This window comes from Lepisosteus oculatus, chromosome 3, assembly GCF_040954835.1.
Source record: "Lepisosteus oculatus isolate fLepOcu1 chromosome 3, fLepOcu1.hap2, whole genome shotgun sequence".
Classification (NCBI taxonomy): Eukaryota; Metazoa; Chordata; class Actinopteri; order Semionotiformes; family Lepisosteidae; genus Lepisosteus; species Lepisosteus oculatus.
Genome location: NC_090698.1, coordinates 43,543,676 through 43,569,555, shown reverse-complemented (window position 1 = coordinate 43,569,555; position 25,880 = coordinate 43,543,676). Strand labels below are relative to the sequence as shown.

The window sequence follows — 25,880 nt, the reverse complement described above, 5'->3', positions numbered from 1 at the left end:
ATACAAGTACAGAAGAAAGTTAACTGAAAATCTTTGTTTTTTTACTTTAAGATATATGAATTACTTCTAAATAAAACTCAGTAGTGAAAAGGTGTCCATTAGGCTTTGGAGTTACTGGGACTTGTGTCATTTAGAAATGTACTGCTGAAAAAGTTCCTGTTCCTTGTTAATCGGCATCCTCCTGATTTTATAGGCACACATAAATCATGGAGCACTGAGAACACTTTATAATTCTGGCCAAATTAACCCAAGTGAAAGGGCCCTTCTGTTTAATAAGACCTTCCAATAACAAAAAAACAGAAGTCTGCAGTTCTAAGACCCACAATCCAAACCACTATAATCTTGGGTTTTCAATGGAGTGAAAGAAGTGTCAAAGCACTGTGCGTGTGTCCCACAGCTTTTCATGGATTCCATGGATTAAGAACAGCTAAAAACTTGTCTAAAGCCAGGCTTCTGTTAAAATGTACAGGTCTCAAATCAGATTGGTTCTTCCCACTGGTGTGGGAGAGACTAAACGGGCTAAACCAACACCTTTTCCTCTGTATCCTTCTGGGTCGGCTGCTCCAGGTTCACAGTCTCCTGTGTGGCTGCAGCCTCCTCCTCCGGACTGTCGGACTGCACATGGGGCGGGCCATCCGACAGCTCGCTGGTCGTTCCCTCTTCAGCCACCGAGGACGTCTGCGTCAAATCATCTGTCACTTCGCCGTTCACCGGCTCCATGTCAGACGTCTTGAATAGCTCTCTTTCCTGCAACATTATTCCATGTAAGAAAATAAAGCCCTTAAAACCCCGCTTTTCATACACAATTGAGTTTCTCCCTGTGCCCCATGTTACTTAATTAAAGATGGAATAACTGTTGGGTAACAGTGTCATTTCAGATGTGTAAGAAAATTTAAAACAATAATAGCTAAAAAACGCTGCAGTTTTAGATAACGCGCTAAGGCACTGCAAGAACTGGAAACACGGCAGTGAAAAGATCAAAAGAAAAACAAAAGAAATAAAAGAACAACGAATATTTAAGAATTATTATATTAATAAAATAATATTTTTCTCCTTATAATACCCTGTCAAGGCCTCATCCTAGAACATTCTGAAATGTATGTTTATACTGTATAACCACACAGTCAAAATGTGTAAAATACTGTACATCCGCTTGACCCCTCAGAATTAATTCCCAGAACTGTAGGCTCGGGACATATCTAAAGTCTTCAGTAGTGCACTGTTCACCCTTACCAGTGTCTGCTCCTCTTCTGTGCCTTCCTCAGTCTGGCCTTGCTCTTCAGTCCCCTGGGCCTCCTCCGCCTTCTCAGCAGGAGGCTCAGTCTCCTGTAGCTCAGGCTCTTTTTCAGCTCCCTCATCTCCTGCTGTTGCTTCAACAAGAGCTTCCTCTGTCTCCACCCTACAGTAAATCAGATGATAGAGGACACCTGTGGAACCAAAATCTGCGCAAAGCTTCAACTCGCTCTCTTCCTTAGAGTCAGCTCATCCATCTTAATACAAGTTTTCAAAAGCATCACACTGCAAATATCTGCAAATAATATCCCTCTGCAGGTTAAATAACACACTTTTAATTTAAAAGGTACCACCTTTTACCTGGTACCTGGTAAAAGGTACCAGAAGGTATTTCAATCCATCCCATCCATTTTCTTATCGCTTTGTCCAATACAGGGTCACCAGGGAACCAGAGCCTAACCCGGAAGAAGCGAGCGCAAGGCTGGGTACACCCTGGGCACAATGTCAGGCCCGTCGCAGGGCAGACACAGACAGGGACACATTCACACCAGGGTCAGGTTTCCCAGAAGCCAATGCACCCATCTGTATGTCTTTGCATTACAGGAAAAAACAGAGCACCCAGAGGAAACCCACACAAACACAATGAAGGTATTTCATTAGCCTGAAAATGATGCTAACAACACATACTGTAACATACATCGGAGAATGATTACCTGTTAACCTTTTCTAGAGCGTCTTCCTCTTCCTCCACCTCTTCCCTCAGTCTCTTGCGTCTGTACTGATTGCTTCTGGTACGCGTCGACACAGGCGTGTCTTCAATGCCTGAAAAAAGAGACGACAGAAACAAATTGAACACCTAATACCACATCAATTTATTTAAAACGCACTCCAGAGGATTTAGCTGCAGCACCTTCAACATGTTGTGTTTTGTATGTCATGTAATTTGAAGAAAGTTCAATTTACAAAACAAATACAATAGAACAAGTTGAAGTCTAAAACAAAGATTGTATCTTTGTGGTTAATGAACAAACAAAATTATGATTAATGCATTACTTGCCTTCTTCAACAGCTTCTGTTACATTACTGTTTTTTGTTAGTTTTTCTTCTTCTTCCTGCAAAAGTAACACCAAGTATTAAAAACTGCTGTACAAACCAGTTAAATGTAACAAAACCGTCATGTCATGGAAAAACAGGACTTTTTGATAAAACATACTTAAAGATAAAGGAATAACTTGCTTTTCAAGTATCTATTTTTCACTTTGAGTTCATTATGGATGGCATTATTGAAAAGAAAGACAACTCTTAATTGTGAATGTTTCTTTTATTTACCTTAAAGGGAAACGCAGAAAGCCTGGATTATAAAGAGCTTTCTTTGTCTGGTTTTAATTGAAGTCATTTAGTTGAAGTGACTTATTTTAGGATTGTTTCCCTACTGTTAAACGTCCCGCTGATCAGCTATGTGTGTAAACAGTTTTAATGAGGTACCTTCAAAGGTGTCAAACATTCTTTTCAAAAGGCAAAGGAAATTACATACAGCAACCTTTTCTGAATTTAGAGTGGGCTCTGCTTCTTCGTTTTCTTCCAAAACTAGCGTTTCATTCTCTGCTGATGTCTGAAACTCCATCTGAGATTGGAAATTCTCTTAGAAACACCAAAAAGAGAAATAAATAACCACAAATGACAGGATCTTTGTGTCATAAAAATAACAATTGTCTTTAATCTAGATTGTAGTTGAGCCTTACTCTTCAAAGCCAGGACCTGTATTCTGCTGGTGACAGGGGACCTCTGGAACAGCCCTCCAATACCCTCAACCTCCCACAGCAAGTCTTGGTCTTCAGGGTACTTATTGAGATACTGCTCACACACTGAAGGAGTAAACACCAAAAAGGCAAATTTACAATGATGTAACTGTAAGAGCTGGGTCACCAAAGCCTTAACACTACTTTCATATTTAACGTCCTAAATAGAACTTGTGTGTCCTAATTCATGCAGTGCTACATTTTTAGAAACTACACACATGCACACGTGGAAAACACACTGTGATAGGCTCTTTGGGTAAAAACAAGAGTACTTACTCTAAACGAATCCCAACAAATTAAAAAAATTAAACACGGATTTAGTTTCACTGAGATTTAAATGAGTTTTGAAAATCTAGATCAACTGAAAACTCTCAAAGCATTCAGTGACCTACCTGCTATGCTGTACACATTCTGGCTCTGGGAATAGTATAATAAACACCTGAACAGCTATGTACTATACACTGGATTGTTTTTCTTGCTTTTCTATAATGCATACATACAAATTCAAAATAATGCAAACTACAAGTTTTATGTAATGAAATACATGTTGCATGGGGTGTCAAATGGCCTCTGATCAGTGAGCATACTGGAGAAGGGAGTAAATAGGCCACAAATCCAAAGTGCAGGGTTTCATAGTACCCATGCTGATAAACAACTGGTCATGACAAAATGGGTGGGTATGAAATAGAAAATAATTAAAATTTCTAATCTTAAAAATAATAAATATTTGTGCTGTGTTGAATATCATTTTTAGAATTTTTAATTCTTTGTGCATGAGCAACTGAACAATGCTTCTTCCCTCTGTACCAAGTTCCAGGACAATTAGGAAAGTTGCTGCTCTACACATACTGTACCCTGTAAAGGCCTATAATGCTTAGGATTTTAGCCAAAACAGTCAAACTATTCATCAAGATGTTTTGCATTTGTTCTTCAATGTTGGTCATCCTTGATTTCCACTGTTAATAGTTTCACTTTTGATATATATAGTTTTCTACAGAACAACACGTCGACAGGACAGGTATCGAATCAGGTACAGTGTGTTCAAGGTCTTCAGCTGATCTTTTGCATCTATGAACGTTCCTACTGTGCCATGATTGGTAGCTGCTTAAAACAATCTCAAGAAAACAAAAGTACAGAACTAATGTAATTTTGTAAACTTCAACCCTTCAAATACAACAGGCTGCCAAACCGCTATGTAGCATGGTACACAATAAGTTAATGACATCACCACCACCTCCATCCCAGTTATGTAAATACCTCTACACATAGCAGACGAGAGGGGGTATTTCAAACCCAGTGACTCCTCATTAAAGCAGTCAACAAAGTCTTCAAGTATCTGGAGTCCGTATCCTTTTCCACGATGCCTCTTCCTGACAAATATTGAGTCGAGGACAGGAAGCTGGTACCGCTGAGTTAAGTAACTGCTGCACAAACTGCCTGTAGCCGACACAACCAAGAGGCTCATGTTAGTGTTTCATTTTTCCAAATATAACAAGTGTGCTAGTATTTAAAAAGCATCATACTGTAGCTTTCTACCAATGTAAAAAAATCACATCTTTTACACCTTTAAAATATTCCTAACAAGATTCCATATTTAGAAGTAAGAAAAAGCAGTCGATTCAGTCAGAACTCCACTAAGTTCTGTGCTTTTTTTCGTCCAATGTTACATTTTTAAAATATGTAACACTGATATTAAAAAGCCACACGATGTGTTCAAAACATTTCTTTCTTTGCTACTTTGAGGATGATGCCCAAAACACCCTTAAACACTGATTTCAAACAAAAGTTTAAATCCTGTTCCATATTTCTCTAAGAATTAACAAGATTCTTGTACCAATCAACTCTTCTTAAATCAACTCTTTCACTCATGCACTGTCTCTTTCTGGCGCATGAAAAGTGAGAATTTTGTTTTTTATATAAAATGCTCTCCAGTCTCTTCAGTACTCTGAAATAGAATCTGAGCTGCATTTCTAATCTCCACTGATACAATAGATAAGGAAACACTCCTAAGTAATACTGGTTTCCATAAAACCAGCAATGTGAAAAACCTGCTACAGTTAAAAGGAACACTGCATAAGACTCTCTTTTAAGTGTGGTGTCCTGCATTAAAGATTGAAAAACAGAGGAATATTCTTTCTGGCAAAGCACATGATCCAGTATGGATCTAATAAAAGCAAAAGAAAATAGCACATTTTTAAAATTCCAAAGTTTATTACATATTACATTTGCTTTTTTATAGCAGCCACTAATGCAAATTGGTCAGCATTATTTCTTCTATGCTATAATTCAGTTTTCCATATTACAACAATGCCATTGTTCAGCCTTCTCATTTCATGTTCAATCTTACATTAAAATATTTAAAGCAGGTTTGCCACCCTCATGCAAAGTTGCAGCACATTTCATCTAGTCAACTGTCACAACTCAAAAGGGTACAATGATGTCAACCCAGAACGCATAAATGGAAATCAAATTCAAATAGATTTGTAAATGAAAACAAGAGTCACCTCTTTTCACAGAGGTTAAATTATTGTATGGACTAAAACTACTGTGTCACAATGTGGCTGCTGAGTCACTTGGTGGGCTGAAAATTCTAATGATGGGGAAACTGGATAATCAAGCTTTTATCATTAAAAGCAAATGGCTTGCCTGTTCTTATCCATTATCATTGTTATATTTGCAGCATGCCTTCAGGCTACTGGTCATTCATTTTAAAGAGATTCAGAACACAAATTAAAGAAAACACCCAAAACGTAGCCTATTGTATCTTTTATAATTACTCCTTTTATATAAAGTACATATGCATAACATAAACCACCAAAGGAAAAAGTGGGAGGTGATCCCAAAAGCCCTTCTGAAACCCCAAAATAAAAGTCTTGGAGATGTGGTTTTAAGAAGATAGCCTAGCAGAAGGGCAACAACAATTTGAGTCAATTATGGTAAAATGAAGTCACAGCTTAGAGCTGCCCTCACGCTACTCCAGATTTGGGCCGTCAGAGTTGGAGAACAGTTGGAATAGTTGTGGGTTTGCATGCAGCAGCATGTCAAAAGTATGTCTCTGCTGTTGACTTTATCTGAAGTGATATGATTGCAGAGGACAGGCGTGTCTTTACTGTTTGCAGGACAGCTCGAACATGAAGAGGCTACCTGAATGGTAGTGACTCAAGCTTTAAAGTTGAAAATTGAAACCAGTTCTCTCCATAGTTTAGCAGGACTTGTTTATAAAATGCAAAACTTGCTCTTTCGAGATGTTCCAGTGGTTAGCCAGACTGGAGATTGGCAGACCAGCAGCTCAGCATGCTGCCGAGTTGTGGCTAAGTTAAATAATGTGACCATTGATAGTGTGAATGACTTTGCAGAAATGCAAGGAACCTTGATCAACCAGTATACCCCCTTCTCAGCATTTCTTGGAAAAAAAGGATTTACCTTCTGGTTTCACTGAATAAAATCCAATGGCCTCTCTATCTTTCCAAAGAATTTTGGCAAAACTGTTTTCACTGTGGCAAAGAAAAGGGGCTTCATTTTTGCTCATTTCATGGGCTCTGTAAATTATGCGATTGAGGACATACAGAACTATCCTCTCCCCAAGGGATTTCACCTACAAAACAAAAAAAAAAACAGTTTTATCATGAGCAGTGTTTCAGTTCATCACATTTCCTGTCATTGGTTCTCTTGTAGATTTAGGAGGATATTAAAGGAAATTTGTTTTGCAGAGATAAAACAAAAATCACATATAACAAAAGCATTCTGTAGATTACAGGCCCACAGTCTAGTAATACCTATTCCCTAAGCCAAATATTTTGTCTGTGTATTGTTTTGTACACATAGGAATCCTACTCCGTTGGGCCCCTGAGCAAGGCCCTTAACCCCAACTGCTCCAGGGGTGCTGTACAATGGCTGACCCTGCGCTCTGACCCCAAGCTTCTCTCCCTGTCTGTGTGTCTGTATGTCTCGTGGAGAGCAAGCTGGGGTATGTGAAAAAGACGAATTCCTAATGCAAGAAATTGTATAATGCTAATAAAGTGAACTTATCTCATCTTACATTTATTTTTGAATATACATTTTGTTCTATAATTTGGAAGAAGAATTTTCATACCATAGATGTACAAAAGATCAGAGACAAAGAAAAAGCTGCAAATTCCAGAGTAATTCATTATTCAGGATGAGTTGGTCATGTTCTAGTTTGTGTTCAATTAAGATTTCCTGACTGTTTTCCTGGTGTTATCTTGATTGTGAATGTACTATTTGGATATCTTGTGCACTGGCCTGTTTAGAGAACTGAATGGTCAATGCCACATAATAACATACTAAGATTGAAATTATGAACTCAACTAAAAAACTTCAAACTAGCAGTGTTCTGGCATCATATAATTAAATACCTTCCTAGAAAGGGACAGTGAATGTTATAATATTAGCTGCATGAATGCCTGTGCTTAGTTTCAGAGGAGTGGCACTTACCTCCAGGAGTCCATTTCGGGAAGGATTTGCAGTTTTGAGTATGTCCTCCACAGCCCACCACTGATGCATTAGGTACAGTGCTACAGCTTTGAGAAAACAGAAGAAACAAACATGGCGATAAAACATTAATTAAAAAAATAATAAAGCATAGGCACTCCAGTAATTACATGGCAGGCATGCACTGACTGTTGATAATTTATCATTATTTAAACAATACAAAAACCAACACCTTTGCATCTTGTCGATTTGTGCAACCAGTGATCTGGGACTACCTGTGAATTGATCCTCTGGTGCAAACAGGGCCAGGACTTTGTGTTTTACATCAGCTCCATACAGCGGAACGATGCCCACAGTCGAAAGACTCAGAGGAATCTGTCAGAGACAAAAGTGAGAAATACAGTATGTCAGCCACGGCATCATGGGAAATTACAGATATGCTTTTCAGGCCTGGGTATGTATAAGTCAGTAACGAAGGGCTAAAGATCTCGCAGGCCCACACGAAGAAAAGAAAGATGTTCTCAAAGCTCGGTTCACACCACTACTTACAAACTTTGTAGACAGGTCAGAAACGACCTTGTCCATACAGTATTCTATAGAACAGAATTAAGTAGCAAAGACAGGGTGTATGCTTCTACAGAAGTAACACACAGAACAGGAAATCTTAAAGCCCCTTCCTCTACTTGCTTGAGAAACAATCCTTAAGTGAAGACCACTGAGCCAGTCTAGCTGCTCGTGTCTTAGTAATCTATGAACAATCTTCAAAGTGATATACAGATGAATCTGCGGTAATAAAACTATATATAGTTCCTTTCTCATTACGAAATAAGAGATAACAGGTCGACACCCAATGTCTTTTTGCAAATTTCTCTTGCAACAAGTTGCAGCAAGTGCATCACAAGCCTTATACAGGTATGTATGATAAAACCTAAATGACTGAACTAAATTGCCTTTAGCTCAATAAAGGGAATATAGCTTGTGTTAGATGTGTATTTTATTCTACCTGTCTCTGGTTGGGCAGGGCGAAGTACTCAGGGCTGTCGGGGTTGCTGTAGAGAAGGTTAGACATATAATCTTCTGCTGAGCGCCCAAGGTCTTCATGACTGAAGGTAGCCAGGGCATCCACAGGGAATTCCATCCCTAGAAAACACAAAACCCAAGACTGTAGAAATTTGACTCTGGCCTGAGGTCATTCCTGTGACCTGGTCTGAGCACATTTTAAACACATTCCTGTTGTTGAATGTTGTGTCATTCCAGAAATAACCAAAAGATGGAGATAACATTATCAGGAACAGACACTATGCCATATGTGGAAGTTTTAATATGTAGCCAATGGTCAGTAATTTCATGGTCATAACATAGGGAGATCATAGCTGTATCCAAACTATAAAACCCATACTGCTACCACTGTTGGAATTCAGAACTATGTGGTGGATACACCTTGTGTGTGGTTTCTTCAGTATTCTCCAGAAATAGCCCTTTTCCTCACAAATTAAAACATCCCAATCCTTTAATAAATTGCACTATGACTTCTTGCATCTCTACACCTTGTACTTCCAACATTGGTCAAGGGTCTGGTATCCCAGCTAGGAGGTTGTAGGTTCAAATCACTAGGTTAGAGTGCACTTGAGCAAGGTACTTTAAAAAAATTGCTCCAGTAAACACCCTGCTGTGTAAACGAGTTTCCAGGTTGTTGTTGTTGTTGCTGTTGTAAATGAAAATTGGTTCTCAACTGGTCTATCTGATTACATAAACAATTAAAGGACAATGGATTATTTATAATTTCTATACATTTTTCACAAAATACAATGGGACAACTGTCTAGTTTGTTTCTCAGGTCTGTAAGCTGTCGACCTGTCAAAGGTAAACTTTCAAAACATTTTGTTCCACTTCCACGGTTTCAAACTCCAAACAAATTTTCAAACCTAACTCAAACCTAATTTTTCAACCTTACTATTTAACATACTAAATCTGTATTACTCAATCTTTATGCATTGGTAGAGTTTAATTTTTCAGGAGGCAAAATTACTAAGAGCACCTGCGGATTTGCTACTACAGTATGTACAAAATATGATGCATTTGCTTCTGTGGTGACAGCAGCAAAATTTTAAAAATCAAGTACAATGAACAGAAACGGGTTTGCAATACATAAATCTTTCACGGGCAGAACTGAACCACAGATGTTGCTTTCCACATAGTACTTGCTCTATTAGTTAAAATCCACCTGAAGCTGTCAGAAAGAACAGCTATCTCCAAGGGATTATGGTGTAGCAGCAATGCTTGTTAATAAGACAGAATTAAGTGTTGCAGTGCTTTCCCAAATGAGGCCTCATCTCTCTGTTCATCTCTGTGGTGCAGCCACAGAGAAACTATTCATGCAGGCTGATTTAAAGATGTTTTCTTTTGATAAGGGACAGCTCCCAAATGGGGATGCACTTAGCTAAGCCTGGCTATCATGATCAATGGTCATCCATTGGCGCCTATCTGTCTAGGGAGTGCCAGATGGACATCTGGACTGCATTCCTAAGTGTCAGGAGTAAGTGACTCATATCTCACCTTGATCAACCAATCAGGGACTGGTAGGGCCGAGTAACCCACGTGGGACTCTGATCCCCATGGAACTTTCAGCCAATGAACGAGCTGAAGTTCCTCCAGGTAAAAACAGGCAACACAGAGGGCCTGAGAGACTATTTCGGACAATTCTAAAGGGAATTCAAAAGAGAATTCCAGGGCAGGACGGCCCAGGAGCAGAAGGCTCCCCAGGGGAAGGACATTCTCGCAGCGAGCCTCCTGACCATCCTGAGACTCAGCCCGGACAACCACAGAACGGCCAGTGTGTCCGAGTGCCAGAACTTTCCTTTGTTCTAAGAGTCTAGAGCGGAGGTTGCCAGAGAGTAACCAGAGGATCCACCCGACGTTAGCATCAGCAGCAGGCCTCGTGAACAGGTCAGAACTGTGGACAGCTGAATCACTATTCAGAACTAGCGCTTCATCAGGAATGAACTGGTCCTCTTCCTGACCTGCTGGGACCCACAGTCATCTTTTCTCCTGTGCACAAACTTTGCTAGTTAAAGCCAACACTAACTAGCTGGTCAGTGAGCATCAGCAGCGCACCATCGCAAGCCCCACAGCACAGCCTGGCAAGGAGCCAGAGAGCCCCCAGGAGTATTCAACTTCAATGCATTACAGCTCGAGAATTCAATTGTTATCCAAACCAGTTGATATCAATTTAATTCCTAAGAGTTATGTACTTGTTTTCAGTATCTAATGTAGAAGTTGTAACCAAGTTCACTTTATGAAACGGTCTAAATGAATGATATACTGAACGTATGTCCTCTTGATATATGTAACTCTTCGTACAATTAATAATTGTCCCCGTAAATGCCCAAACCCTACAGAACTGGTGCCTCGTGAGAGCACACTACAATGGATACAGAAAGCTAGTGCATGAAAGTGATAACAATGCCAGTGAAAAACAAAATGCCACAATTTCACAGACTTTATTCTATGAACCATCTTTATCTAATCATAATGCATACATTTAAAAAGTTTAAACTGTCTAATACATGTTGCCATGCTAAAACAAAGAGTTTGATATAAGCTCCTGTGAAAAAAGCCAAAAACAATAGATACCATAGTAAATACTTCTGGATCCACTAATCATAATTATTTTAACAGCCCACTCCATGTTTTTATAGCAGTCTCTTCCAATAGAGCTTTATTCATCTGAGGATTTTGGCAAGCACCGTTATTTTAATTGCTTAATTGGTCTGACTGGATAATGAAAGAGGCCACTGTACCCACATCTTGTAATGGGACTGAAAGCAAGGCTCACAGGTTGCCCTGCAACCAAACATGGCAGAATAATTAAGAAAAGAAAATGTGAGTTGCCAACTACTTTTTAGCATTCCTCTAAACACTGTTTCCCATAAGAAAAAAAAGTTTCACTTCCAGGCTGTTGGTACATTTCTATCAATTCAAAAACAAGAAATGTTAAGGACATAGGGTTAGAATTTTGAAAAATATTATCCCTCCATTTCTTAACCACTTTTTCCAATTCAGGGTTGCAGGGGAGCTGAAAATTGTCCTAGCAAGAAATGGGTACAAGCCGGGATTCACCCAGAACGGGACACGTCCATCATGGGGCTGACAGACACAACCACACACTCACACCAGGGTCAATTTTCCCAGAAGCCAGTTAACTTACTAGTATTTCTTTGGACTCTGGGAGACTGCGGCAACTGAGGAGAGCAAACCTTCCCCCGCCCATTCTTACCACTTTCTACAGAAGCACCATTGAGAGCACCTTGAGCAGCTGTATCATGTTTTGGTTTGGGAATTGCGACGCTTCAGACCGATGAATTGTCACCTATCACAAACGCTGCTTACATAGGGCCTTCAGTATAGTAGATGACCCCTCCCAACGTTCCCATAAACTCTTTGCCCTCCTACCACCTGGAAAAAGATATCACAGTATACAGGCCAGCTCCACCAGACTCTGTAACAGCTTCCTCCCGCAGGCTGTCAGGCTCCTCAACACCCTGGAATCTATTTGCACCCACCCCAATTCCAGAAACAGGGTTGAAATCCCCCCAGTGTGTTGTGTATATTGTATTAAGTATTTGCACTATCTGCATTTTGCACTATGTGCATCCTGTCTACAATGTCTATGCCAGTGCCCTGTCTGTCCTGTCTGTATTTGCACCGTGGACCAGGAGGAACGATATTTTGTTCCACTGTATACTTGTATGTGGCTGGAATGACAAATAAAAGTGAACTTGAACTTGAAACCAGAGCACCCAGAGGAAACCCATATGAACACAGGGTGAACATATAAACACCACACAGATAGCACCCAAAGTCTTGAATTGAACCCGGGAGTCCAGCACTTCAAGACTGCAATTGTAACCACTGAGATGCCCACTAACATTCTAGGGTTTGCAACTTTCTAGTCTATCATTTTGAGCAGGGAATAATATTAAATGTTATATTTTAATAATTTAATCGGAAAGGCTAACATTAAACTGACTTGCTCCTCCAAGGCAACTCAATAGACATCTTCAGAATCAATAGTGAGCAAGAAGTTAACGTAGTTAGTCATGTTCTTAATCCACTCTTTGTACACTTTGTACACTGGGCTCCTTCATGAAGTGGCTCAATGATGTGTTCTGGCTCAATAAGCAACCAGAAGCCAAATGGATTAGATGGGGATAAATGGCCTCTGAGTTTCCTTATCAAAATCCCATTGTAGGCTGGTGAGATTCTTTACCTGTATTAGTTTTCTAGATTTTTTTTTCCATTTTCCAAATTGATCAAAATTGAAATGAACAGAGACCACAGGGACAGACCGTCACAGGGACAGTCAAACCTGACTGTGAACAAAATGATGGAGTGGATCTCACTGAAATGTTCTGAAACATGTTAGCATATTGGTTCATTTGTAAATGAGGAAATTAATTACATGCTAACAGCGCTGGGATAAAAGTTATCGTGGCTTTATAGCAGATTCTCACATCAAGCAACACGTCCAGGAGATTGAAATGGATAAGAAAGAAGGTGGGAAGCACCTTTTTAGAAATATGGTCAGACACAAAACTGGAAAACACATTAAAGCCTTTGCATTTCTTTTTTGTTAGAAGACGACAGAGAAAATGTTTGTGTGAGACTTCAAAACAAAAGATGTGCTAAGAAAAACAAATGTTACAATAGATCTGATGTATGCAAAACACAAGTCAGAGGATCACTCAAGAAACTCAAGTCCAAATTGAAACACTGTGTCAAATCAAATAAACCAAAGTAAATTTGAACAATTTCCAAATACATATAATGTTTGAAATACATTTTCTTTCTCTTAAACTTTCTTCACTATGAAGTTTCATACATTGTTGTGGTGAAAACTGGGTTCACTGAGTTTGGAGATTTTATCCCTCTTTGCTGGCAAAGGTGTCCTTTAAGAGAAAATGCACATTATTTTAAACAGATGGCAAAAACACAGCTTACAATTCCAGGAGCTTAAATAAAGTAGAGAAGCTATTCTTTTCTAGAAAATACTTTCATTTCCCCTTTGACTTTTTTTCTCCTTCAAGGTCTGAGGAACATGTTTCCAATTTCTAAGTCATTTTATTTGTTCAATTGCTACATCAATCAATTTTTTCTGTGCATACTTCTTGCTTAAAGAGATTAAAGAAGCACAGTTGAATTTTAAGCATTCTAATCTGCAAGTTATACAGTATGTGAAATCTTTCAAGGATATTGTTAAAGACCAAATGCAGAAGCTACAAGATCATTCATTATGTTCAAAACAAATGCAACAAAGATCTTCCCAAACTAAACATTTAAATACCTTGTTTTTTAACATTTATGTTTTAGTGGGGATTTTTCATAACCATGTCGATCATTCTCTTGCTGCAGGCTTGGCCTGGCTCATGGCAAGAATGTTCGTTCTATGTACACAGAGAAATACCAGATATTTTTTAAATATTTCTGTAATTCTGTACCTTCCTCCAGGGTCTTTAGCCTCCCATTGTGGAGACCCTTTACTTTATCATTCAAAAATGAAAAGAACTCTGGATCACATTTTTAATACTGAATTAAAACTCATGATGCAATCAACCACTGTTCTCCATAAAGTTAAAAAGGCATAAAGTTAACTTTAGCTGTCCTGGAACTTGAAAAGCAGTTGGCTCTTCATTTACATTGCATAATCTGCAGTTAGCAGTAATGTGCTACCTTCCTTTAATTCAAATTTTCGAAGCAGTTCCGAAATCAGCTGACAATTTCAGTCTTGTTCCTAGACATGAAGAACCCTTACTTTGCGATTAATGAACACTACTGTGTTTATAACCACAGCAGCTGTCACTCTGACTGCTAAACCCTAGAGGCATACAACTCACCAAAGAAGCACATCTTAGTGATACTGGAAAACACTATTACTACACTAAATATACACCACATACAAATTTTAAACAGAAAACAGAGACTCACTATTTTGCTTCTCATGTAGCTGGCTTTGTTTCTAGACTGTACAGAGTACTGAAGCCTTCAACCTACACTCTACAGCACAATCAAATGCCAACCAGTGTGGAACTATGGCAACAAAGTTTACATTATCAGAGGAATTTCTGCTGTCCATGATGATCCTTTTCTGCAGCTGACAGACACAAACACACACTCACACCAGGACCTAAATGGCTAAATGACTAAATGGCACATATGCGATGCAACCATACTTGTAATTGCTGGATCAGGCAGAGTTAAAAGTGATTTAATGGGAACAGATTGAGAATCACTGTTTATTGACAGTTACTGTATTAGGTTTTCATTAATGTCCGCAAACCAGGTGGACATTACTTTTCAGAAATATATGGCATGTTACTGGGACAAAAAAGAAACATTGATGTAAAGAAGAATTATTTTCCTTTTTGCCAGCTATGTTCCTCGATATCCTGAATTGTCAACACATTTTCAAGTGACATCTAAATTATAAGAATAGACATGTGCTCTACTAACCTGCTTATACTGTGTGAGGCAACTTTTCATAGTTATCTGATTCCACTCAATAGGTAGTGTGGCTTCAGACAAGAGGGTACTTCAGGAAAATTTAATATTGGTTTATTTTAAGGGTATGTGATAACAGATTATAAAGAGTGTAAAAATAAATGAATAATTTGAAAATGAAGACTTAGCTATCTCTCATCTCAGATAAAGTTCTCTTTCTGTGCTCTAGGAAGGCATTCATGGTTTCCAAAAACAAGTTTTTACTCTGTTAGACAAATTCATCATGTTAGACTAGTTTGGAAATAAACATTGTATAGTTCTGGAAAAATGGAATTAGATGAAGTGCAGCCACATGCATCACAGACTCAAAGTACAGTAATATCCTTTACCTTTATCATCAATATACTAAAGATACTGTCCATGACAGGCCAATAGAACCGCATCTTTTTAGTCCTAGAACAAACCCTGAACCTAATCCAGGTATTCAAAATCAAATCATCAAATGCATAAGGTCAACCTAATAAACTCCTTCAGAGTCAGTACTAAACCACAAACCTGAGGACACAAATAGAAACTACAGTGGTGTTTCCCAACTGGCATGTTGTGGCACAGTGACAAGCCTTCAGACTTTAATGGATGTGCCATGGAATTTCACAAACATCTCTTATGAGAAAAATTGTAAATGTATTCATTTTTAAGTCAATATTGGTCCAAATAAGTAGCAGACAGATTAGTTGGAAGGAAATCAGGGATAAACTTGCATTACTCAAGGACCAGAGCTGGAAACCCATTTTCTACGTTTGAAATACAATAATCTTTTACAGGCCCCTTCAGAACTTTTAAAGGCATTAATCCATTCTAACCATTCCATAAAACTATCATCCAGGTGGATGCTGCACATTGGTGGTGGTGGAGATGAGTCCCCATTACCTGTAAAGCGCTTTGAGTGGAGTGGCCAGAAAAGCGCTATATAAGTGTAAGCAATTATTATTATTATAATTATTATTCTTGTTTTAGTCTTGTTTAATGAGAGTTCAGCTCTGTGTTTTTCACAGCATTAAATATGTATCCTACAATTAGTCTAGTGGCAGTTTGGTAGAGTGCGATATGCACTGTCCATCAACAAAGTAAATTGAAAAAAACTGCAAAACATGAATACTTTTATGCCTTCAATCTGGAAAGGGGACTTCTTAAAAATGGGAAATTTTGAATATGAAAACAATAACAGAAAAATTCTAAGGACCACTAACAAAAACTGTATAATTACAGAGCAGAAGAAAATAACATCAAAGGCACAGTGTTTCCCAGAATGCAGCAATTTAATGGGCTAGTGAGCAGCTTAACTGGTCCATCAGTTCTTATCTCTAAGCCTCATCTCTTGTGTGACTCCACAACTGTCACACAGAATCCATGTCACAACTGTGCTAGAGTGCAGTGTAGAGACATTAATGTGCTCAGAGCAGAGCCATCACAAGGAATGCAGTCTCAATAACAGTACAGTACACAACACTGTAGAGCAGGCAGCATTAAAATACTATAATGCATTTCAGCAGCTTCTTGTGCAGAACAGTTCTCATTATAGTGTGAAGATTGTCTTGGGAAATATTCTATACCTTTTTTTAAATTTCTGCATAAAAATATTCAAGACTGTATGCGTTCCATGTTTCTTACATACCTGGATAAGAAAGGGTTAACAGCATTAATCTCCTTAAGGTCAAATGTAATCTATAGAAATACACAATTTAGGTAAATTATTACTTTACGACATGAATGGTACGAACCTGACTGACATAACCTTTTTTGTATTCAAGAAACTGCAAGGTTTATTTGCTTAAATCCAAAACACATTTGCCAGACTGATATCAGGGAAGGCCTTTTACCAAGTGAAATAATTAATAGGTTTTAGCCACAATATGTGATTTTAATAGGGCTCCAAAGGAACGGGTAAAAGTGTATTCCATGCTGAAAAGCAAAGATACACAATGTTTCAGCTGTTGAGCCCTTTTCAGGTGTCAAGAAGGCTCCACAGCCAAAATGTTGTCTCTTGCGTTTTCCTTTCAGCATGGAATAAATCTTTACCTGTTCCTTTGCAGCCTATGCATGCGGATAGCTACCCACTCGAACTTTTGAATAGGACTAGACTATAATTGGAATCTGCATAGAACATAATCTTCATACCTGTAGCACAGTAGAGATATAAATACAAACAAGGTTTCTTGATATTTGCTGTATAGGAATCAAATACTGTAACATATTCGGATATGTTGAACATCTTTCACACAGAAGGAAATATCAGAAGCTGTTTTTGTCTTGCCCTCAAAATAACTTGAATTACAGAAGTGCTACATGCAACAGTAACTAAACAATATCACACAACATACACTGCTAATTCAATTCAGATGCTGCATGCATTCTTTAACACCCTAAAACAAAGCCCTACAACTATAGTTCTGAAAGGTAAAACTTATCTTTAAATGGCAGATGAACACAGGAAAAGTAAATGTAACAGCAAAATGTAGGCTGCAGTCAGAAAGGTCAAGAAACAGTGAACTTTAAGAATTGCCATTCTATAGCAAATGAAATGAGGGCTTTGATTATGAGGCACAAATACAACAGACAATAAATTTAAGCTTTCTGTGGGAAGGAGCATCTCCTGAATTTGAAAAATGCAAAATACTGTAGATTGTTGTGCAACATATCGTGTACATATGTGTCAACTCTGGAATTACGGTACTCCTTGGCTAAGATGTAGACTAGAATACTTTAAACATTCTGCTGAATGTTCTGTATTGTCAAATAGTTCATTAAGACTAACACTTCATACAAACTAGATAGTTTCAAAGTGTTTCATAAATCATTAAAAAGCGGTACTATAAAAAACATTACGGTAAACCAGACAAGTTCTGTATAAAGTACTGAATGGAAATAAGTATAGGATTTTTCCAGGAGGAAGCAAAATTAATACCACAAGGAGCTGACTCCTGTTAGCAATCGAAGAGTGGATTCTTTTAAGTGGAATTACATGGTTTAATATAATTGATGGAAAGTAGAAAATAGACTCTGCAGCTGAAAGAAGAGGTGTTAGAACTGACTGGTGGGGAAACCGACACTCCCATCCATGTGCTGGCATGGCTGCTTCAACTCTGCGTTTCAGCCAGTGGACAGCACAAGAAATGAGAAAAAACCAGCAGGGGCAGGAGAGGCAGGGCAAGAGATGAAAGCATTCCAACACTCAGCTTTCACATTTTTCACATCGTGATCCTGTAGCACAATTAACATTCAAAAACTGCTTCATTTTATGCTTAACAATATTCATAAACAGAATACCCTTCAATAAAAAGAAGGACTTTCAGAGACAGTTCATTGAACTGTTCTCCCCACTTCTTAATTATACAAGTTATCAGTTACAGGGCTCAATGGAGTATGTGTATCGTTATCTTGTAAAGCAATACATAATTGCTTATAAGAAATATCTTCCAAGGTCTAACTAAAGTAATCAGTTTCACAAGTAACTTGTAACTTGTTCATTAAGTTACAACCGATCACTATAACTATACTTTTAAAACTACTTTTCCCCTGGATTTGCCAGTATAAAAGAGTATGTACTGATCAAATAAGTCAAAAAAAGTCCAAATAAACTGTCTCATAAATTTAGTGATTTAACACTGCTGCCGTACACCTCTGGAGCCCGGAGTTCAATTCCTGAGGTGCCGTCTGTATGGGGTTTGTACCCGATTTCTTACGGGTGCTCCAGTTTCCACCTAAAGTCCAAACACATGCTGGTACCTGTAGGTTAACCGGTTTCTGTAAAAGAATTGGCCCTGATGTGATTGGCACAAATTGCTTGAGCACAAAATCCAGACCATCACCCTGAAAACCAAATTGACTTTTTAAAGTTTTACTATATATATAAAAGCTTTGTGCACCTTTGTGCAACTACTGTCACGGTGTACCTGATCTTACTCATATATAAAAAATACCTACGTCAACATGAGCAGATTTCAGCATGCTAGAACACAGATTAAAACCTGGTGTTGCATGATGACCAAATCAATGGGTGTAGGAAATAATTTCTGGCTATTTAATTAGATTGACATTCTCTTAAACATTTACAGATATTAAAACTCGTGCTGTCAAAACTACTACTCATATCTTAGCTTTTATGAGTCATTTAAATACATGACATGCATAAATATTACACAGGCTACATATTTAATACGGCTGTGGCATGCCACTCTAAATGGGATATACTGTACTGGAAAATTTCAGTTAAAGTTCTGAGAACTGCCATCTCCTCAGGAAATTCTTCACACCTGAAAAATTAAAATAAACTGGTCAAACAACATTCAACAAAACAGTTGTTGTAGCACGGCCCCCTGAAGCAAACTCTGAAACAGAATTATAAAAGTGTGTTCAAGAACACTCATGTTTTCTCCAACAGCTTATGTAACAGCCCTAGAGACATTTACAAGCAGCCACATGTTGGAGAACTTCAGAATCTGTTCTCCATTTAATGAGACTTTTTTTAGTTGCCACCAGAGGCCCAGAATTTAAACAAAACTAGAGGTGTGAACTGCCTGAAAACATACAGTATGTCCACATCCCAGATTCCCCTCGCAGCTGGGAAGGAGGGGCTGATTTTTCGGTTTTACTGCACGTGGTCCGATTTGTCTGGCAATGTCTTAAGGTGTGGTTGGACACAATGAGGCACCCTCACCGAAATAAACTTCAAAAACATAATTATGCACTGGCTTCAGTTAATGTCACTGCAACATCCTATGATGCCACCACTACAGTATTTGGATTAAATGTATCTAGCTTTAAAATGGAGGTTTAGCACTATTGTTCCAGTACTTCTAGAACTAAAGTATCTCTGTACTGTACCTTCTGTACCTCTACTGTACCAGTAAAGGTTGCTCTGTTTTTTCATCATTTCACCAAAATGTTTTTTTCACCATTAATCAATTTGAGGTAACCTATTATTCACTGCAACTTAGCATTCACACCACTCATCCGAATCCACTTTGCTGTTTGAAAAACAGAACACAAGCATCAGAGAGTTTTTTCTTTTACTCAAGCAGACAAACACAGGCCTCATCATGATCACGTACAGTACACATTCTCATCTGGCATGCTCAAATCTGTAAACAACCCACTGCGACTCAAAGAAGTTACAGATTATGAAAAAGTAAACAAATATACAGTTGAAATCTCACAGGAAAACGTTCCAATGGGCACCAGTCAGCTTTATGACCATTTACACAGTTATTCTGAAGCCACATCAAAGATATGCGTTTGAGCTATAAAGGTGTAGGTACAGAATCAAAAAAGGCCATTGGTCCTGCATTGATTTGATTAAACTTCGATGTGCTTGTGTTGGTGGGTGACACATATTACCCATCCATCCATTTTCTAAATCCTTCTTCACATTCAGGGTCATGGGGGAACTGGGGCAACAGGCAGAAGGCAGGATTCACCCTGGATGGGATGCCAGTCCATTGCAAGGCAGACACACATACTCACAACAGGGACAATTTCCCCAGAAGCCAATTAACCTAGGAGCATGTTTTTAGACTGTGGGAGGAAACCAGAGCACCCAGAGGAAACCCAAGCAAACACAGGGAAAACATACGAATCCCCAAAATTGAACCTGAGGCCTAGTATGTACCCGTATGTTTTTGGACTCTGGAAAGAAACAATAGCACATGGAGCTAATCCAAGCAAACATGAGTAGAACATACAAGCTCCACACAGACAGCACCCCAGGAACTGAACACAGGGCCTAGTGCTGTGGGGCAGCAATGCTAACCGCCTTACCACCATGCTGCCCTTGAAACACACATTACATACATCAAAATGTGGACAAAACCTATGACAATGTCCCCAGTTCAAGCTTAAGGTTTGTGATAATGACAGGGTTTTTCAGCATCTGCAGCATGGAGGACAATATCCTTCAATAACATGTATGGGATTCAATTCTAAACTGAAGGTAGAAAGACTTCTGTTTTTGCATCCTATGAGATGCAAATATCAAGGTAAAGTCAGTTTTTATGGAATGATTTGCTAAACAGTGCAAACACAACCTTGAGTGAAAAGCAGTGTAATAATAGCCATACGTTTCATCCTGTGGTAAAAGATATTAACAGGTCATCCAATGGGCCTGACTCGACCGTAAGGTAGATTCACAATCAAGAAAGGCCTGTCCTACAAGGAGAGGAGGCTGGCGAGACGGCAAACGGCACAGGAAAATGAAACATAAAACCAAGACAGAAAAGAAAGTGAAATCAGAAGATCTGAATAATTTACACAATTGTTCTCTAACAGCACAGGCGTTGTATTGTATGTATTGTATTCAGATAGGAAAGCATCATAACTGAATTTGTGAACCGTTACTAAACAATAAGCAGCAGATGTGTTCTAAACATCTTACGTGAATCACTAATGTAATGGAAATAAATATGTTTACTACAGAGTTCTGCAATCCTGATTTAGTTAAAGAGAGAGCTGGATCACAGTGATATTTGGCAAGTGGGCCTTGAGTTTGAGGAATACAAGAATCATAAATGTGAAAATAAAGGTCTTAAAGAATTGTAAAGTAGACTGTAAGGGACACTAAAGCAACGAAGAGGTAGAAAAAGTATTGGTGTAAAATGAGCCAGAATACTGAGGACAAAGCACAATAAGAGGAAATACAGAAAGGGAACATGCTGTCAGCACAGAATTGCTTTAACTGTAGGTGCAGTACCTCAACAAAGCTGGTAAGTGCAAACCATTGGTAATCAAGAGAAGTCATAAATCCTGCTGCAGGGTGCATTAGGTCTGGTGTCATGTAAAATGCTGTGATGTTTAGAGACATATTCTGGTGTAAAGATATGGAAAGATCTCCCAAGCATACAGATATTTTTTTCAGGAGATGCCTTCATTTGAGTATTTGCAATAGGAATGCAGACATTCTTGCTTTTCATAAACGTGGAATAGCTAATGGCCTGGAATATCAAGATGATATGTCAGCAAGCAGATCCGATGGTATCTCTGAAAGTATATTTTAATTTGCACAGCTTCCAAACTGCTCCAGTCTACATGTTCTCTGCCTGGTTAAACACTACAGCTAGCAGAAGCACACCCCCTTGTCAGGAACAATTACAAATGATGCAGAAACCCGTATGGAGCATTAGTAGATCCATCTGAACCTTACTTCCCTCAGGGGGAATGGGCTTTAAATATTGAAGGGATGTCTCTGCAAGATCAGAAATGTGGTCTGAATGCAAAAACAAAACAGTACAAAACAACAATCCTTCCATCTTCTAACCACTTCATCCATTTTGGGGTCAAGGGGGAGTCGAAGCCTTTTCTGGCCAACAACGGCCACAAGGCAGGGTACACCCTGGATAGGATGCCAGTCCATCTCAGGGCACACACAGACACAGATATGCACACACTCACACAAGGGCCAATATTTCCAGAAGTCTATGTTTTCCAAATAACATGTCTACATAACTCTTTCAGCATGCTCTCAGTCCCAGAAACAGTAAATGCAGTTTTACTTTAAGAGGACACTTACAGTATATATGTGTAACTCTTAATACAGTATGTTCTTTTCTAAAGAAACTGAGTATTAGCAAAGCAATACAGTAGGAGAGTAGCTTATAAAATATGTAATACTTGCATGCATGTAATGTTGTCACTACAAAACACACGTTTCTTTCAATTAACAAAGTAACTGAGCAGGAAATCATGTCATGTTATCAAGTGATAAGTGCCATTAGGTCTATATTCCTTTCAGAGTTGAGCATTTTTTAAATGCATCACTAGGTCTATGGAACTCACTGTCCAGGTCTGTTAGACAAACCACGACTGCTGATATATTGCTAGGAGTCTTAAAGATCTTTCTTTCAGCATCAATATAAACATTTTAAAAGTCAGCATTACAGTGCATCTGTCACAATTTGCTGTTTTTTTCCTCTCTTTTGACTTTGCTTACATTTTGTAAAAAGTAGATAGAAGAATCTGAAAGCAACTTTGAAAAAACAATAACGTAGTAATACTACAGTATCTGTTGTGCTTGATATTTATGTTAAAATAAATATAAAATGTTATCTTTTCATAACTAACCAGCTGAAACACTGACTTACAGTATGCACCATATGATGTAGAGTTCCCATTAGGTTTATAATGAACCAAGCCAAACATTTGAAAAATCTTTATGGATAATAATATTGCTACTCAACTAAAGAAGTAAGAGCATAACATACCAATCATATAATTTTCTTATATATTTAGTCTTATGTGCACAATCGTATTTCTTACTGAAACTCCTATGCAAGTTAATGAGCTCATTTTAGATTGCTGCCATTCCAAAACAGTTCTTGTACAAACTTCAAGATTGCCAAGAAAACACTGCCAGTGCAAAAGCATTTATTTAGCATTTATTAAATCACAAGTCTCTAAAAAAGCACTGTTGTTTTTGTAGATTTTGTGCCTTAGAGGAGACTAGCATCTCTCTGCAAATTTTGTGATCAAGCAACTTATCAGGTTGCAGATTCAGTCTATTATTCACTTGTGTAAAGAGAGTTTTTAATTAACCTTTTCTGTTACATCACAGATTCTAAACAAAGAAATTAAGTATATGCTGCCTACATCCCATTTTAATCAATTCACCAAAATTCTTTACCACTTGTTCAGATGAATGTGTTCAGCAGCCTTGAAATACCTAATTCTTTCAATATATTTAACATATCTGTAAACAGAGAACACCAAGATGTGTGTATGTGCCTGTAAAAATAATATATATATATAGGCCTAATTAAAGCATGTAAATATTGTATTCTGAAAATACAGTTGCCAAAGATACTAGTCAGCTATATGGTATATCAGGAAGGCACAAGTTAACTAGGATGGAAGATTTCTACTAGAAATCTAAATTTATTCTAAGTTCTTAAGGCTACAATACAAAATGACTGTCATTAGCTTTTGGCGTAAGGTTTAGATAGTACAGTTCTTTAATCAAAAAGGTTTTAAGAAGTTGCATAAAGTGTTTTTGTTAATATCACAATCAACAAAAACAGCAAATTAAAGTTAATTCATTGAAAAGGTTTACGTTCAAAGTTTCTGATTACTTTTCAGATACTGCACTGCAGTAGTAGTACTTGTAAATAAACTTTATAACAGTACTTTTTTTTTTACAGTATAAAAGCCTTATAAGAAATGTGAAGACTCATCCAGGTGAAAGGAACCCATTCACTAGACGTGGAGGAAGTTGCCTTAATTTTAATACGGGCAATTTACTGCACCCCAATATCTTCATTTATACCACAACCAATGGTACCAGTATAAACTGTGCTAAATATTACAAAAAGTTTATATTAATGCATTATGTATATTTTTGATTGCCTCTGATGTTTTACACATAACACACCTCAACAGACATTACTCTCCACATCAACTGATTCTCGCTTACTGTAAAACTTTGCAGAACAGAATCAACAAACTGAAAACAAAATGCAAATTCGATTTTGATTTTCCGTTCCTTACGTATCATGCTGCACCTGAGCAAAATGGATACATTTTCTTTTTACCAAAATATATTTGCTCGAGTGAAAAGCGGTCGGTTTCGGTTTTTCCATTTCGACTGGCTCACCTGACATTATCTGGCTTAATAGATTTCCATGCCTAGAAATTCCTACGCTTGCTCCTCTTACCACAAACACCCCGCTATCAAAACTAAATAAATAAATAACACTTAAAATTGCAATCGCTGCAGTGTGGTATTTGATGTGTACGTGCATTCTCTGATGCAGGGTGGATTTAACCAGCAGTCTCTAATCCTACCCAACTGATGGTTTTCCAGACCCGTGGGCCATGCTACAGTATTCACAATTGTTAATTTACGCTTCATATTTAAACGCTTGAAAAAAAAATGCAATTTCGCTTTGAGGAGTTGAAGTAATCAATTTCTCACCTTTGCCTTGAGGTAGTGTCGTCTTTTCCTTTTCCGGGGATGTTTGTGTTATTATTGATAATTCCGTAAACCGCTGTGGATCGCAGTGCTTGCCTGATACTAGCCTGCGCTGTGTCTGACGCAAACTCACTGTGCTTTGCCCCGAGTTAAAGCAGCCAGCCTTGTAGACCGTGGACAATCCCCTTATGTAACTGCATTTTATCAAAACATTTAGGACAGGATTTTTTACTTATTTGCTTAAAACGTGAGCAATCAGACAGAGCAGCTATACTATCTTAGTATGCTACCAATAATCAAGAAAACTAAAGAAAATTGCATTACTTTAAACTACTGTATGGTGGAGCAAAATGCATTATAAAAATTACATTTTGATATTGTTTTCTAAAATTCAAATAGTGTATTGCTAGATTATGCATCTTTTCTTTTAGCAAAAGTATAAAAAACAAACATTTGCATTGCGAGGAAATGTTACGATTTAAATGTTATTATTAAATCTTACATGAAAATTTCATCATGTGCATTACCTAAAACATATATCGACTCGATAATCATTTATACGGCAAAACGTTAACATTACTTAACACAATTAGCACGTCACGCTTTGAAACAAAAACTACAGTACTTCAAAATACACATTTTTTAAATCTGAAAAGGGTCTTCGATTCCTTTTTTATTATCTGATAATGAAAATGAATATTTAATTATGAATATACATGTACAGATTAGATACTGTAAATTAATTTATCGCTATAATTAATGCAATCCAGGACCTTAATTCAAAACAATTACTTGTACAACTACTGGTGTAAAGTGTTATAACATAAAATGTAGAATTGATCACGATACAATAAGTTACACAATAAGAAGAACAATGCAAGATACAACAAACACAGTACATATCGTACATATAGTACAGGCACGTAATCTATAGGTGTAACCTG

The 25,880-nt window shown here is 37.9% G+C and overlaps 1 protein-coding gene across 3 annotated transcripts in view; it reads right to left on the bottom strand.

Annotated features, from left to right (window-relative positions):
- fam169ab (family with sequence similarity 169 member Ab) overlaps positions 1-25,069 on the bottom strand; it is a 30,570-nt gene extending 5,501 nt beyond the window's left edge. Inside the window, exons 1-12 of one of the 3 annotated variants that reach the window (XM_015365394.2) lie at positions 24,940-25,069; positions 8,488-8,624; positions 7,760-7,859; positions 7,488-7,573; positions 6,456-6,627; positions 4,290-4,469; positions 2,976-3,098; positions 2,768-2,874; positions 2,291-2,345; positions 1,947-2,055; positions 1,234-1,399; positions 532-747 (exon numbers count right to left, since the gene is read on the bottom strand). In XM_015365394.2, the coding sequence (XP_015220880.1) occupies positions 532-747; positions 1,234-1,399; positions 1,947-2,055; positions 2,291-2,345; positions 2,768-2,874; positions 2,976-3,098; positions 4,290-4,469; positions 6,456-6,627; positions 7,488-7,573; positions 7,760-7,859; positions 8,488-8,622 (1,449 nt within the window). In that variant the 5' untranslated portion in view covers positions 8,623-8,624; positions 24,940-25,069. Of the gene's footprint in view, positions 1-531; positions 748-1,233; positions 1,400-1,946; positions 2,056-2,290; positions 2,346-2,767; positions 2,875-2,975; positions 3,099-4,289; positions 4,470-6,455; positions 6,628-7,487; positions 7,574-7,759; positions 7,860-8,487; positions 8,625-14,468; positions 14,540-24,939 lie in introns of those variants that run through there. The other 2 variants (XM_015365401.2, XM_015365397.2) reach the window with 2 other exon arrangements.
- Positions 25,070-25,880: the final 811 nt, after the last annotated feature.